General features: G+C 38.8%; 3 protein-coding genes across 12 annotated transcripts in view; all 3 read left to right on the forward strand.

Moving 5' to 3' along the window:
* ADGRL3 (adhesion G protein-coupled receptor L3) overlaps nucleotides 1–13,956 on the forward strand; it is a 609,531-nt gene that overhangs the window by 157,734 nt on the left and 437,841 nt on the right. The window lies entirely within an intron of this gene.
* Nucleotides 3,804–10,458, forward strand: LOC102480943 (uncharacterized protein C8orf59 homolog). Its single transcript, XM_027770941.1, has 4 exons — nucleotides 3,804–3,846; nucleotides 10,124–10,184; nucleotides 10,226–10,283; nucleotides 10,378–10,458. Exons 1-4 carry the CDS (start codon nucleotides 3,804–3,806, stop codon nucleotides 10,456–10,458), a joined length of 243 nt encoding a protein of 80 aa, XP_027626742.1.
* LOC102481367 (uncharacterized protein C8orf59 homolog) lies at nucleotides 10,667–12,417 on the forward strand. The gene is made up of 3 exons (XM_027770942.1): nucleotides 10,667–10,715; nucleotides 12,079–12,242; nucleotides 12,337–12,417. The coding sequence occupies exons 1-3, from the start codon at nucleotides 10,667–10,669 to the stop codon at nucleotides 12,415–12,417; spliced, it is 294 nt and encodes a 97-aa protein (XP_027626743.1).

Raw genomic sequence — 13,956 nt, forward strand, 5'->3', positions numbered from 1 at the left:
CAAAGATTGCCAGCAAATGACTGGCAGCTAGGGGAGAAACTCAATGTCCGTCATTTCAGCCACCTAGGTCACGGTGCTTTTTTACAGCAGCTGTGGGAAACTAGTATCAGCCAAAATAAAAAGTCAATAGGGAAGGTTAAATACAGTAGGTTAAAAATACTGGGCTAGCCTGTGGCGTAGTGATTAAAGTGGCTAGATCCTACATAGCCAACTGTGCGGTTCAAATCCTAGACCCATCGACTTAAACATACCAGACAGACACACTTGCATGCATGCCCCAAATCCTGAAAGCATTGAGAAATGGAAGAAAAGGTATCGCAGTGTGACTATTTCCCATGGAGGTGCTTTCAAACTTTTCCTGTCTCTGTGACAAGTATATGTGCCCTTTGGAAAATTAAAAGTAACAAAGAAACTGGATTTACCTATTCACGAAACCAGGCAAAAGAAAGAACAGATTTATACTCAACTGCATGAGTATAAATAGATCCCATATCCCAATTAAAGGCAGAAATGATCAGACTGGTTCATAACTGTCAGTTTCTCATAAAAATTAATATACAGCAACTTGATGGTTCAGTAATTTGAATCCCAAGTCTTTATGAGAAATAAAAACATAGATTCACAAAAAATTTGTACAAGAATGTTCTTAGTAGCTTTATTGATAATAGCCGAAAGCAGGAAATAGTTTATTCTTCTCGAGCAGAATGGATAAAGAAACTGGTATATTCTTACAGCATGAAGTAACTAACCAATATAAAAGAATAATCTACTGATAGGTGTAACAACAAAAAGTGACTCTCCGGAACACAGTGTTGAATAAAAAGCCAAATACCACAGAGTGTAAACTATAAGATTTATTGGAAATAGAAATCAGTGGAGGTTGGAGGAAGGAATACTTGAGGGGATTCAAGAGGAAGGGAGTCCAGGGAACAAGGGTAATGGGATATCTTATACTTCATAGAGGTGTGGGCTAGCTGAATCTAGGAATTTCTCAAAACTGATTGAAATGTTAAGATCAGTTTATTTTACATATGTAACTTGGAAAAAATTTAAAATGTGAATAAAAGAAACATGTAGCTATTCTGGGATTTTTTTTTTAAAGAGGGATTTTTGCTGTATGGTATGTGTACTCGTTGGAGAGACAGAGAGAGACAGAAAGCGAGAAATCTCCCCCTGGGGGAGATGGCCACGCCACAATCCTTTCTCCTGTCAGGATTTTGGGTACGCACACACACATGCCTGGTGTGTATCAAGCCTCCGGGTTGGGACTCAAGCCACAGTTGACCATGTGGAAGTCCAGCGAAATAACCATTATGCCATCTGCTGGTCCCAACTTTCTTTCTTTCTTTGATGAGCAAGAGAAAGACACAAGGACCTGCAACAAGGTCTTTTTACACCCAAATCCTGTCCCCAGGCTTCTAGTCAGCTAAGATCACAGGCAAGCCAGGCACATAGTTGTGTTCAGGTCAACCCCAGGAACTGGGATCCTATTAGGGATCCCATAGCACACGGAGGTACCCATCACCTGTACCACTATGACTGGTATTTTTTCTTTTTTTAGAATAATTTTATTTAACTTTATTATTATTTTAATTTGACCGGAGAAAAACAGAGAGAGGGGAGGGAAGGAGAAAGAGAGAGAGAGAACGTGAGAAAGCAGACTGCCAGGTCCGAGACTTGAACTGCAGTCACCATGTGGGAGTCCAGCTTCTTTAACCACCACACCACCTGCCAGCCCCAGTATGTTTTATTCTTTTAAATCAGACTATATCTATCTTTAGTGGTCACTGTTCACCATATTCTAATCTACTGCTATACTACTACTACAAATACTTAGTGCAAATGTGTATACTTTGAGTTTCAGTTTATAAAGTATTCTGTACACACCGTATTCTGTTGGCCTTCAGATTTACTCTGAGTCCTACAGGCAAGGTTCAGGATGCTTGACTTTGTAGAGGAGGTCATGTGGCTCCTGTGTTTCCAGAATTATCAAGGTGATCAGTGGGCAGAGCGGATCAGTATTTTTGACTCTGACATCCTTTCCTAGATGCCTTCTACTAAAAACTCAGATATGTAAATTTAGTTCCTCCCACTTCCTTCCTCTTCTCCTACATAAAGCCTCAGTTATATGTAAATTCAGACCCTCCCACGTGTCTTCACTGAAGTTACTTGCTCTCAGTTTTATTTATGGGAAGTCCATCCTCTTTAGTCTCAAGCAGCATAAGGCTTGGTGGCCCAGTGAATTGCTCACACCATAAGCCAAGTCAGACTGGACTGTCCTTCCGTGTCCAGGAGTGGTCCCTGCTTACGAAAGCATCCAGGAGACCAGTCACAGCAGTGAGATTATTTTCTATTAAGTACAGTAAGTTTAGAAATCAAAGTCTTTGCACCCTAAAGTAGAAAACTCATTTTTCTGCCATTCACCTCTTCCCTCCCCCAAATGGTAGGTATATTGTGATGTTTATTTAAAAATTTCTGGTTGTTGAGGCCTTTGGTCTTTGCAATTGTTTTAGGTGTAAAACATATGTTTGGAATATTATGTAACATATTAGTAAATAATACAGCAAAAAGCATCCAGAATAGAACATTTCAAATAGAAGGAAAAGAAAAAGCAGGGCCAGTTGTATAACATGCATAAAGGAATAAAAATAGTCTCTTTTTCTGAAAGCTGACAGGTGATGGCAATACGATTTTCTTAATAAGAATAAAGCAATTATTTTTACAAAAAGATTATCTTTTACAAACCTTGTGTTTGTGTTTAATGACTTTTTCTTGCTTTTCATTTGTTTATTTTTTTTCTTTCAACTTTTGCCATAGGGCATGTGTACTTGCAGGGGTGGGGAATGGGGAGATGGAGGGGAGGAGAGAGAGAGAAAGTGAGAAAGCACTCTCCACAGGGATGATCACGCCTGAAGGTGGTGTTTAAGCAGTTGAGTCCCACAAGGCTGACCGCTTGGTTCAAGTCCCAGACCAACAGCTTGGCAAACACGTTGGGTGTGTGTGTGCAGTATCTTAGTAAAATGATTCTATGCGAATTTTTATATTTGAGAATACTGTCTCCACAAGGAGAATTGAATATTACTGCAGTGTTCTAAGAGTGGTTATCAAAACTTACATATGTACAAAATCTCAGAAAGTTAAAACTTTTGAGAGTTACATTTGCAAACAGAGGAAAGTATGAATGTGAATTCTAACCCCTCTGGAAAACAGCTTTATTATCCAAAATAGTACTGAGTCATTAGAGGAATTGATTTAGTTCAATGAATAAAATCTATTATATTCTTCTGCTGAAGAATTTACTGAAACAACTAGAAACTGAAATAGCAAAGCAGTCATGAAATCTCATTAAAAATAATTTAAAAAGGAGTGGGTTAAAGAGAATAAATTCACATTTTTCTCATTTGATATTATGTGTTCATGAATACAGTTTTCAAACTTTAGTCATATAGCACATATTAAATTTTAGCACAATTAAATTTAATATTGACCATCTTTTCTAATACTTTTAGTGTCGAGATTTTTCACTTGACCTTCATGTTGAGTTACATGAAAACACAATTGAGACCATGTATATTTCACAGAAGCTACTAGGTGTTCACACTCATTAAAGGAGAGTGAAATTGTCTGAATAAATTACTTGTGGCTTTCCTGCTGGCAGCTGGAATCTGGGGGACAGTTCAGAGTGTAATAACCTTACTCCCTGAACAGGCCCTGGTCAGAATAGTTAATACCAGATTTTAGTTCTGGCAAACTGACTACTTAGAATTATTTAAACTGCTGTGACCAAATGATCAGATTAAATCATGCTGCTGCCACTGAGCAAAACAGCTCAACAAGCAGAATATGGTAAGAGGAAATAGAGCGTGTCTCGTGGTGGTTAAGGTGACTGGATCCCACAGGGCCCTCGGTGCAGTTCAAGTCCCTGACCAACCCCGGACACTTGTGTGTGCGTGTGTTCAAAATCCCAGGAAAAGAGCAGAGGAGAAGAGATTACGGTATTCCCCCATAGTGGGCGTGCTTTCTCAGTTCCTCTCTCTCTTTTTCTCTTTCTTTCCTCTTCTACAAGCTTGCATGACCTCTGGCAAAATTAAAAAAAAAAAAAAAGGAAGAAAAAGTAATTAAATACAAATATCAGGTTGGTAACAGATAATCATTTTAATTGCTTTATTTTTATTAAGAAAATTGAGTTGGGACCAGCCGTTAGCGTAATGGCTATGTCACTTGACTCCCATGTAATCAACTACAGTTCGAGTCCTGGACCCGGTGGTTTAAATTCATACCGGGTGCGTGTGCTTGCTTGCCCAAGATCCAGAGAATAGAATGTAAGAGAAGGGATTGCGGCGTGGCCATCCCCCCTGGGGGGTGATTTCTCGCTCTCTGTCTCTTTCTGTCTCTCTGGCGAGTGCATGTGCCCTATAGCAAAAACCTCTCTTAAAAAAAAAAAAAAGAAAATTGTATTGACTTCACCTGTCAGTTTTTAGAAAAAGAGAACGTTTTTATTTCTTTACACATTAGTCAGCAGATCTCATTGTTATTCTTGAATTCTGCATGGATAGGCAGCTCTTGGTTCTTTTTTTTTTTTTTTTTTAAAAAAAAAAACAAAAAACACAGAAATACTTTGTCTAAGATAAGCTTCTTTTGTGAATTAACAAGAGATTGGAAGAAAATCTTCCAACAATGTTGGAAGAAAAACTTACAACAAATTTCTGAGTTTCTTTTGGTACTCAGTGTTTTGGACCGATACATCTTTCAAAGTTTCTGTAAGCTGTTTTAAAATGGATTTTTGATCTCTATATGTTATTTCCACTTAAACATTCTAGTCTTTCTAAATAATATTGAAAGGAAGATAGAATACTGAGGTCACTAAAGGGCTCAAAGTCAGCTAAACTTTCCTTCAAATGAAGTCCCTACTAGTCTCATTTTACCCAATTCTTCATTTTAAAAATAGGGTTAAGAATAATAAAATCTATCTTATATAGTTATTTGATGAACCAATATGGACAAAGAAAATGATTCCTGAAAAGTACTTGACATAATGCTTGTTAATGTATTATTTATTTATTATAATTATTTTAATCACCTGTAAATGCTGAAATAAGTCAATATAAGATTATTTGGTTAGTCTCATGATAAACCTTTCAAAGTAATTAGCTATCATCTTTTTAAATGAATCCTCAGACACTTAAAAGAATTCCTACTTGATTATTAAGTATTCACTTTTTGGTATCCTCTTCCCTTTGACCTTTCCTTCTGTTATTTTCTTGATATCCTTGTCACCAAGTTTCATTTTTTTTATCCTTTATTTGCACATACATCTATATCATATATATGATAATTGATAGCATCCTTCTTCAAATGTCTTTTCAAATAACACTAAGAATGGTGACTAGTGAGTGCTTACTCTACATGATCACTGTGTAAGCATTCTGTCATTTAATTTTCAGAATTATCCTGAGAGGCTGGCTTTATTATTCTCAATTTATAGAGGAAAAAACTAACATTAATAGAGGTTCATTATCTTGCAAAGGTGGTAGAACCAGGATTTGTGCCCATGTCTGTCTGAGTACCTTTCTTTTCACACATCGATAGGCAAGGGTATTAAATCATGACTTTATGCTACACTAAAGTCTCATTAATGTTTTATATATGAGGGAAAAAGTATTTTCTTTTGACATTAGTCTTTTTATAATGGGTGCACCATTAGGAATTTTGAAGGATTATGAGAACATCAGTGAAAAGGTAAAATACTCTATCCGAGCTGGCGTGAATTTATTTTTTATTCACAGGTTTCATCTTGATACAGTTTTTGCACAATGATGAGCTTATCCATAAATACACACAAAAATAGCAGCAAAGTTTTCATGCTGGAATTCAATTTTTAATATTGGGTTGTCAGGAAAGTCATGATGCACTCTTGCATAGAAAAACAAAAAAATTTGCCTTGGTTTTCCCAACAGCCTAATATATGAACTAAAAATTTTACGAGAGATTGTATATAAAAAACATACATTTATTGATGATTTTAAATTTTTTCACCTATATTTCACTGTGTATTTTTCTTCTGTTGTGACTTCTCAAATATCAGAAATTACCTTATTTAAAAGAAAGGTTAGGACCAGCCCATGGCTGGGTGGTTAAGGTGACTGGATCCCATTTGGCCAACCACACTGTTCAAGTCCTAAACCTACGGCTTGAGAAACGTGCCAAATGTGTGTGGGCATGCCCAGAATCCAAAAAGGAGCGAGAAATGGAGACGAGACTGCAGTATGAACATTCCCCAGTGAAGGTTTGTTTGACCCTCTTTCTCTCTCTTTCTCCAGTTTTTTTGGCAATATTCTGTTGAACAAATATGTGTTTTAAGAATACCCTATATTATTAGGCTCCATATGATCCGATCAGGGTGCCAAGGCTAGATGAAGGAGTAGAAGACACAATACAAACTCTTTAGGCTCTTTAACTGTCTGTATTCTATTTGATTCTAAGAATTTCAGGTCTTCTACCACCTTAATAAAAATTGAATGAGGGGGCTAGCAGGTAGCATAGTGGTTAAGGCTCTGGACTTGCACATGGTGGACCATGGTTCAAGTTTTTTTTTTTTTGAGTTGTTTTTGCTATAGGGGACATGTGCTCGCCAGACAGACAGACAGAGAGACGGAGAGACAGAAGGAGAAATCAACCCCACCCCGCCCCAGGGTGTATGGCCATGCTGCAATCCCTTCTCCTCCATTCTCCTCTTGGGACCTTGGGCATGCACACACACGTGCCCAGCATGAGTTTTAAGCCACTGGGTCCGGTACTCAAACCATGGTTGACTACATGGGAGTCCAGCGACATAGCCGTATGCTAACTGCTGGTCGCAACCATGGTTCAAGTTCTGAACCCAGAGGCTTGAAACCCATGCTCGGTGTGTGTGGGTACATGCCCAAACTCCAGAGAGGATAATGGAGAAGAAGGGATTACAATGTGGCCATCCCCCCCCCGGGGGTGTGTGTGATTTCTCACTTTCTGTCTTTCTTGTGAGCACACACACCTCATAGCAAAAATCTCTCAAGTAAATAAAAATTTTAAAAATTTATAAAAGAAGAACTCTTTTATACTTAATCCAGGATTCTAGCGAATAGCTTTTAATAGTTGAGAAAAATTCTACTTTTTTTTTTTTTTTTAAGTGGAAGACATTCCTTAATGAGTGATTTTTTGAAGAGCTGTGTTGAAATGAGGCTTGTTCCTTTCTAGGTCACTAACTTAATATGTGAAGTTTTTATCTCCATTGTCATTCTTATCTGTCACAGATATAATTAGTATTGAGAAGATTTTTTTGTTTGGGTTTTTTTTTTTTTTTTTTTTACAAGGATTTGGATCTATTTCTGTGCTGCATAGTCCTCTTTCAAGTCTGAAACAAAATGTTTAATAAACTGTGATTCTGTTTTCTAACTAGAGGAAAAAAGACAGTCTAGAGAATGTTATATTGTTGCTATTCACCAATGAACAGGCAGCAAAGCTAGGAAACTAACATTCATTTAGTAGCTGCATGTGCCATGCACTATTAGGTACCTTACATATATCATTTCATTTACTTTTTGTCTAATCTAGTCATCTAGATATTGTTCCAGTTTTATTGATGAATGGATGTATTTTTTTGTTTTGTTTGTTTCTGGATTTTTGTTATAGGGCATGTGCAGTTGCCCAAGAGAGAGAGACAGTGAGAGAGAAAATGAGAAATCACCCCTAAGGGCAGATGCCCATGCCTCAATCCCTACTCCTCCACTCTCCTCTTGGCATTTTGGGCATGCCCGCACATGCTCCCAGCACTATTTTCAAGCCTCCGGGTCTGGGACTCAAACCATAGTTAGCCATTTGAGAGTCCAGCACTGTAACCACCATGCCACCTATTGGACCCAGATGTGGTATTTTTGAATATAGTTTTATGCCTTAAAAATACTAGGGGAGTGGTAAGAACACTGTTTCCTGTGTCTTCGTCATCCTTTTCATCATTGTCTATACTACGTTTCTCTCTTTTAAGTTTTCCTTCAAATTATAATGTTGGCTAGTGACCACAGATTCTACCTCCTGGAAGTAACCACTTCAATTGTCACATTTTTTAAAAGGTTTTCACCATAGGGTTTATATGCATGCCCGTTGAGGAGTGAGACAGAGACAGAGAGAGGAAAAGTGAGAAATCACCTCCCATGGAGGAGATGGTCCTGCCGCAATCCCTTCTCCTCCATTTACTCCTGCGACTTTGGACACATACTCATGCATGCATGTAGACCCAGTGTGATTTTAAAGCCGCTGGGTCCAGGACCTGAACTGCATTTTGACTACGTGGGAGTCCAGTCCCTTAACCACTATGCCACCTGCTGGCCTATCTGTAGTCATGGTGTAATGCTACTTATATCTACTACATATAAGAAAACAGGGTCTTACTGTCTACACTACTCTACAACTAGATATTTGCAGTTCAACTTGGGGAATGCATGCTGGTGAAGGTAGTCCTATCCTTGTCAATTTTAACATTGTATTTGTATGTACCATTACTTATTAGTGAAAAATCAGGTTCATGAATTTTTAAGAAAAGGCTATAGTCAGATATTATAAGACTTAGTGCTATATTTTAAAAATGTAGGCCTATAACTAATTCACCCTTAATAGCAGAAACATCAAAACTTACCAAATTGAAGGTTTTTTTGTCTTGTTTTGTTTTTGTTCTTTTTGGAGAGGTTCTTGTTATAGGGCACTTGAGTTTGCCGGAAAGACAGAGACAGAGAGATAGAAAGTGAGAAATCACCCCCAAGGGAGGATGGCCATGCCACAATCCCTTCTCCTCCATTCTCCTCTCGGGATCTTGGAAATGCATGCACACATACTTCTGTGAGTTTAAGCCACCAGGTCCAGGACTCGAACTGCAGTTGACTACATGGGAGTCCAGCAACATAGCCATTACACTAACTGCTGGTCCCCCATGCAGTTTTTAAGGCTGCATGTGTTTTTCATCTCAGCACATTTGTCTTTGACTTGTGTGCCTTCAGTCCTCAGTAAATTTCTAGGTGGGACTTGTTTTGTCTTTGTATTTTCTTTCTTTCTCTTGTTTGATTGATGATTTGTTTATGTATTTTGTATAAGGATTTGGGAGTTTGTCTTTTCTTTTTTGAGAGATTGTTGCTATATGGCATGTGCATTTACCAGAGAGACAGAGAGACAGAGAGTGAGAAATCTCCCCCCTCCCCCCACCAGGGGCATGGGCACGCTGAAATCCCTTCTCCTCCATTCTCCTTTTCAAATCTTGGGCACATATGCACACATGCCCGACATGAGTTTCAGGCCACCGGGTCCAGGACTTGAACCACAGTTGACCACATGGGAATCCAGCATCTTAACCACTCTACCACCTGCTGGCCCTAGGTGTTTGTGTGTATGGGTGTGCACACATGTTCATGGGTGTGCCCAAAATCCCCAAAGGAGAAATGGAGGAAAAGGGATCGTGGCATGACCGTCCTCCATGGCTTGCTTTCTTTCCTTTTCTTCATCTCTCTCTAGTGTGCACCATCTAGCAAAATTAAAAACAAAACAAAAAACACATGCCGACTTCCAATATAAGTGCATGCGCATATACCTTTGATTTTTTTTAAGAATAATTTAATTTGACTTTATTTATTTTTATTTGACCAGAGAGGGACAGAGCAAGAGAAAGAGAGAGAAAGAGAGAAAGCAAGCTGTCAGGTCCTGGATTTGAACCATGGTCAGCCGTGTGTGAGTCCAACGCTCTTATCCACGCCACCTGCTGGCCCCAGTGCACATGTACCTTATGTCCATCCTCAGTCATATTATGGTATATATTTTGTAAATCATTGTTTAGATGGAGAACCATGAGCTCTTCTATGATGGTCTTCATTTATCCTTTTCCAATTTGTAACATTTATATATCTCATCATTATAACTACCTTTCTTTCTGTAGCAAGTTTCTTATAACTGCTGTCAGTTGAATAATTAATGCATTAATCTATTACTAAGCACTTGCTATGAGCATAAAAATGTGTAAAGCACCAATGATATAAAAGTGAATCATCTTGGCCTGCAGTTGGCATCACTTGGAGACACACGCATGCGCGTGTCTGAGGTCTGACAGTGGCCAAGAACAAATTTAGAGGTCAGAAGTCCAGGAATGTATTTCACATAGCTAGCAAAAACAAACAAACAAACAAACAAAAACAAACAAAACAAAAAAAACAAACTTCAAGGCTAAAAACAAAGCAAAACCAGTTACTACAAATCTTAAGATAAACATTGTAAATGATGAAAAAGTAGAGTGAATAAACTTTTGCAAACATACAAAAAGAATCTGCACACCTTTCAAGAGGCCTTTCTCTTGAACTTGTGCAGAAAGATCTGATTCCTCAGCGGCATCTTGAAAATGAACCTGTTAATGTTGATGAAGCTACAAGATTAAAGGCTCAGTTGTAATGCAGTGATGATTTATCAAAGTACCCAAAAAGTTCAATCAATTAAATATTTGATACCAAAAAAATGAATCATGTTCACAATCCCTTGGGTGTGTCATCAATAACATAAATCAGTCTAAGCTACTATGAAGTGAACAGGGTACCCCTTAACTCATGTGGTGAAACCCTACCCCTCAAGGTAACTTAACTGAAGGCAGAGATTTTAGGAGATGATTAAGATTAAACAAAGTCATAATAACAGAGTTGTAATCAGAAATGGTTAGTGTCTGTTATCTTCAAAAAAGAAGAAAAAGAGATCATCTCTCCTCCAACGCACACGCATGCACACACACACACACACACACACACACACACACACACACACACAGAGTAAGGACCATGGGAGGACAACACAGCATGAAGGCTGTAAACAAGCTAAGAAGAGAGCCCTTACCTGAAACCAGCCCTGCTGATCTTTGATTTGGGACTTTCAGCCTCCAGAACTGTGAGAAACAAATTCCAGCTGTGTACGCTGCCCAGTGTGTGTGTGTGTGTGTGTGTGTGTGTGTGTGTGTGTGTGTTTGGTTCCAGCAGCCTGAACTAACTATAAGAAAAGCACATGCAGTATACACACAAGACAAAAAAAAGACTCAACTTTTCAGGACTACGAATTGTAAAGAGCTGAACCCTGAAAAACTTTAATGAGAAAGAACTGTTTTTAACTACAAAGCCCCAGGTTAATAGGCTTGAGTTATTTGTTTATCAGGTATTCAAGTGAGGCAATTGGATATCAGTCTTTCACATCTGTCTTTCTCCATTGGTCCTCTCCTCTGTGTTGCCACCGGGTCCAGGACTTGAACCACAGTTGACCACATGGGAATCCAGCATCTTAACCACTCTACCACCTGCTGGCCCTAGGTGTTTGTGTGTATGGGTGTGCACACATGTTCATGGGTGTGCCCAAAATCCCCAAAGGAGAAATGGAGGAAAAGGGATCGTGGCATGACCGTCCTCCATGGCTTGCTTTCTTTCCTTTTCTTCATCTCTCTCTAGTGTGCACCATCTAGCAAAATTAAAAACAAAACAAAAAACACATGCCGACTTCCAATATAAGTGCATGCGCATATACCTTTGATTTTTTTTAAGAATAATTTAATTTGACTTTATTTATTTTTATTTGACCAGAGAGGGACAGAGCAAGAGAAAGAGAGAGAAAGAGAGAAAGCAAGCTGTCAGGTCCTGGATTTGAACCATGGTCAGCCGTGTGTGAGTCCAACGCTCTTATCCACGCCACCTGCTGGCCCCAGTGCACATGTACCTTATGTCCATCCTCAGTCATATTATGGTATATATTTTGTAAATCATTGTTTAGATGGAGAACCATGAGCTCTTCTATGATGGTCTTCATTTATCCTTTTCCAATTTGTAACATTTATATATCTCATCATTATAACTACCTTTCTTTCTGTAGCAAGTTTCTTATAACTGCTGTCAGTTGAATAATTAATGCATTAATCTATTACTAAGCACTTGCTATGAGCATAAAAATGTGTAAAGCACCAATGATATAAAAGTGAATCATCTTGGCCTGCAGTTGGCATCACTTGGAGACACACGCATGCGCGTGTCTGAGGTCTGACAGTGGCCAAGAACAAATTTAGAGGTCAGAAGTCCAGGAATGTATTTCACATAGCTAGCAAAAACAAACAAACAAACAAACAAACAAAAACAAACAAAACAAAAAAAACAAACTTCAAGGCTAAAAACAAAGCAAAACCAGTTACTACAAATCTTAAGATAAACATTGTAAATGATGAAAAAGTAGAGTGAATAAACTTTTGCAAACATACAAAAAGAATCTGCACACCTTTCAAGAGGCCTTTCTCTTGAACTTGTGCAGAAAGATCTGATTCCTCAGCGGCATCTTGAAAATGAACCTGTTAATGTTGATGAAGCTACAAGATTAAAGGCTCAGTTGTAATGCAGTGATGATTTATCAAAGTACCCAAAAAGTTCAATCAATTAAATATTTGATACCAAAAAAATGAATCATGTTCACAATCCCTTGGGTGTGTCATCAATAACATAAATCAGTCTAAGCTACTATGAAGTGAACAGGGTACCCCTTAACTCATGTGGTGAAACCCTACCCCTCAAGGTAACTTAACTGAAGGCAGAGATTTTAGGAGATGATTAAGATTAAACAAAGTCATAATAACAGAGTTGTAATCAGAAATGGTTAGTGTCTGTTATCTTCAAAAAAGAAGAAAAAGAGATCATCTCTCCTCCAACGCACACGCATGCACACACACACACACACACACACACACACACACAGAGTAAGGACCATGGGAGGACAACACAGCATGAAGGCTGTAAACAAGCTAAGAAGAGAGCCCTTACCTGAAACCAGCCCTGCTGATCTTTGATTTGGGACTTTCAGCCTCCAGAACTGTGAGAAACAAATTCCAGCTGTTTACGCTGCCCAGTGTGTGTGTGTGTGTGTGTGTGTGTGTGTGTGTGTGTGTGTGTGTTTGGTTCCAGCAGCCTGAACTAACTATAAGAAAAGCACATGCAGTATACACACAAGACAAAAAAAAGACTCAACTTTTCAGGACTACGAATTGTAAAGAGCTGAACCCTGAAAAACTTTAATGAGAAAGAACTGTTTTTAACTACAAAGCCCCAGGTTAATAGGCTTGAGTTATTTGTTTATCAGGTATTCAAGTGAGGCAATTGGATATCAGTCTTTCACATCTGTCTTTCTCCATTGGTCCTCTCCTCTGTGTTGGGCTTCCTTTTACGTTATCGTTTTGTCCCTTGGCAACACCACGTTTATTAGATTGACCTTTCAAACAGAGTTTGAAGATTATCAGCAAACATTTCCCCACTGTCTTCAGCAAAAATTCCAGATTTGGTGTCATTACTGTCTTTTGGAAGCATGCCTTACCCCTGAGCCAGTCTTTCTGACCAGGAGGTGAAGTAGCAGGGTCATGGATCACATGTCCCCCCAGGTTGAGAATAGGAGCAAAGGACTCACCAGCACAAGGTTCACATTTCAAGAATGAAGCCAGATGGACAGACAGATGTCAACTATTGGGTCGTCAGAAAAGTAATGACTCATTTTTCCAGAGGAAAACAGAAAAATATGTCATGACTTTTCCAACAGTCCAGTACATTCAGATAACCTCAAAAGTTCTAAAGAAACTTTTCAATAATATACTAATTCTATAGATTTAGGATTTCCTACAGTAATATTTCATTGACATGTTTTGGGCTAAAAAAGAATTTGACTTTCATCTTTGGCTATATACATTGAAAAATATTCTAGGGACCAGCAGTTAGTGTAATGGCTATGTCGCTGGACTCCCATGTAGTCGACCGCGGTTCGAGTCCCGGACCCGGTGGCTTAAACTCACGCCGGGCGCGTGTGCGTGCGTGCCCAAGATCCCGAGAGGAGAATGGAGGAGAAGGGATTGCGGCGTGGCCATCCCCCCTGGGGGGTGATTTCCTGCTTTCT

This window comes from Tupaia chinensis, unplaced genomic scaffold (genome assembly GCF_000334495.1).
Source record: "Tupaia chinensis unplaced genomic scaffold, TupChi_1.0 Scaffold000173_1, whole genome shotgun sequence".
Taxonomy (NCBI): Eukaryota; Metazoa; Chordata; class Mammalia; order Scandentia; family Tupaiidae; genus Tupaia; species Tupaia belangeri.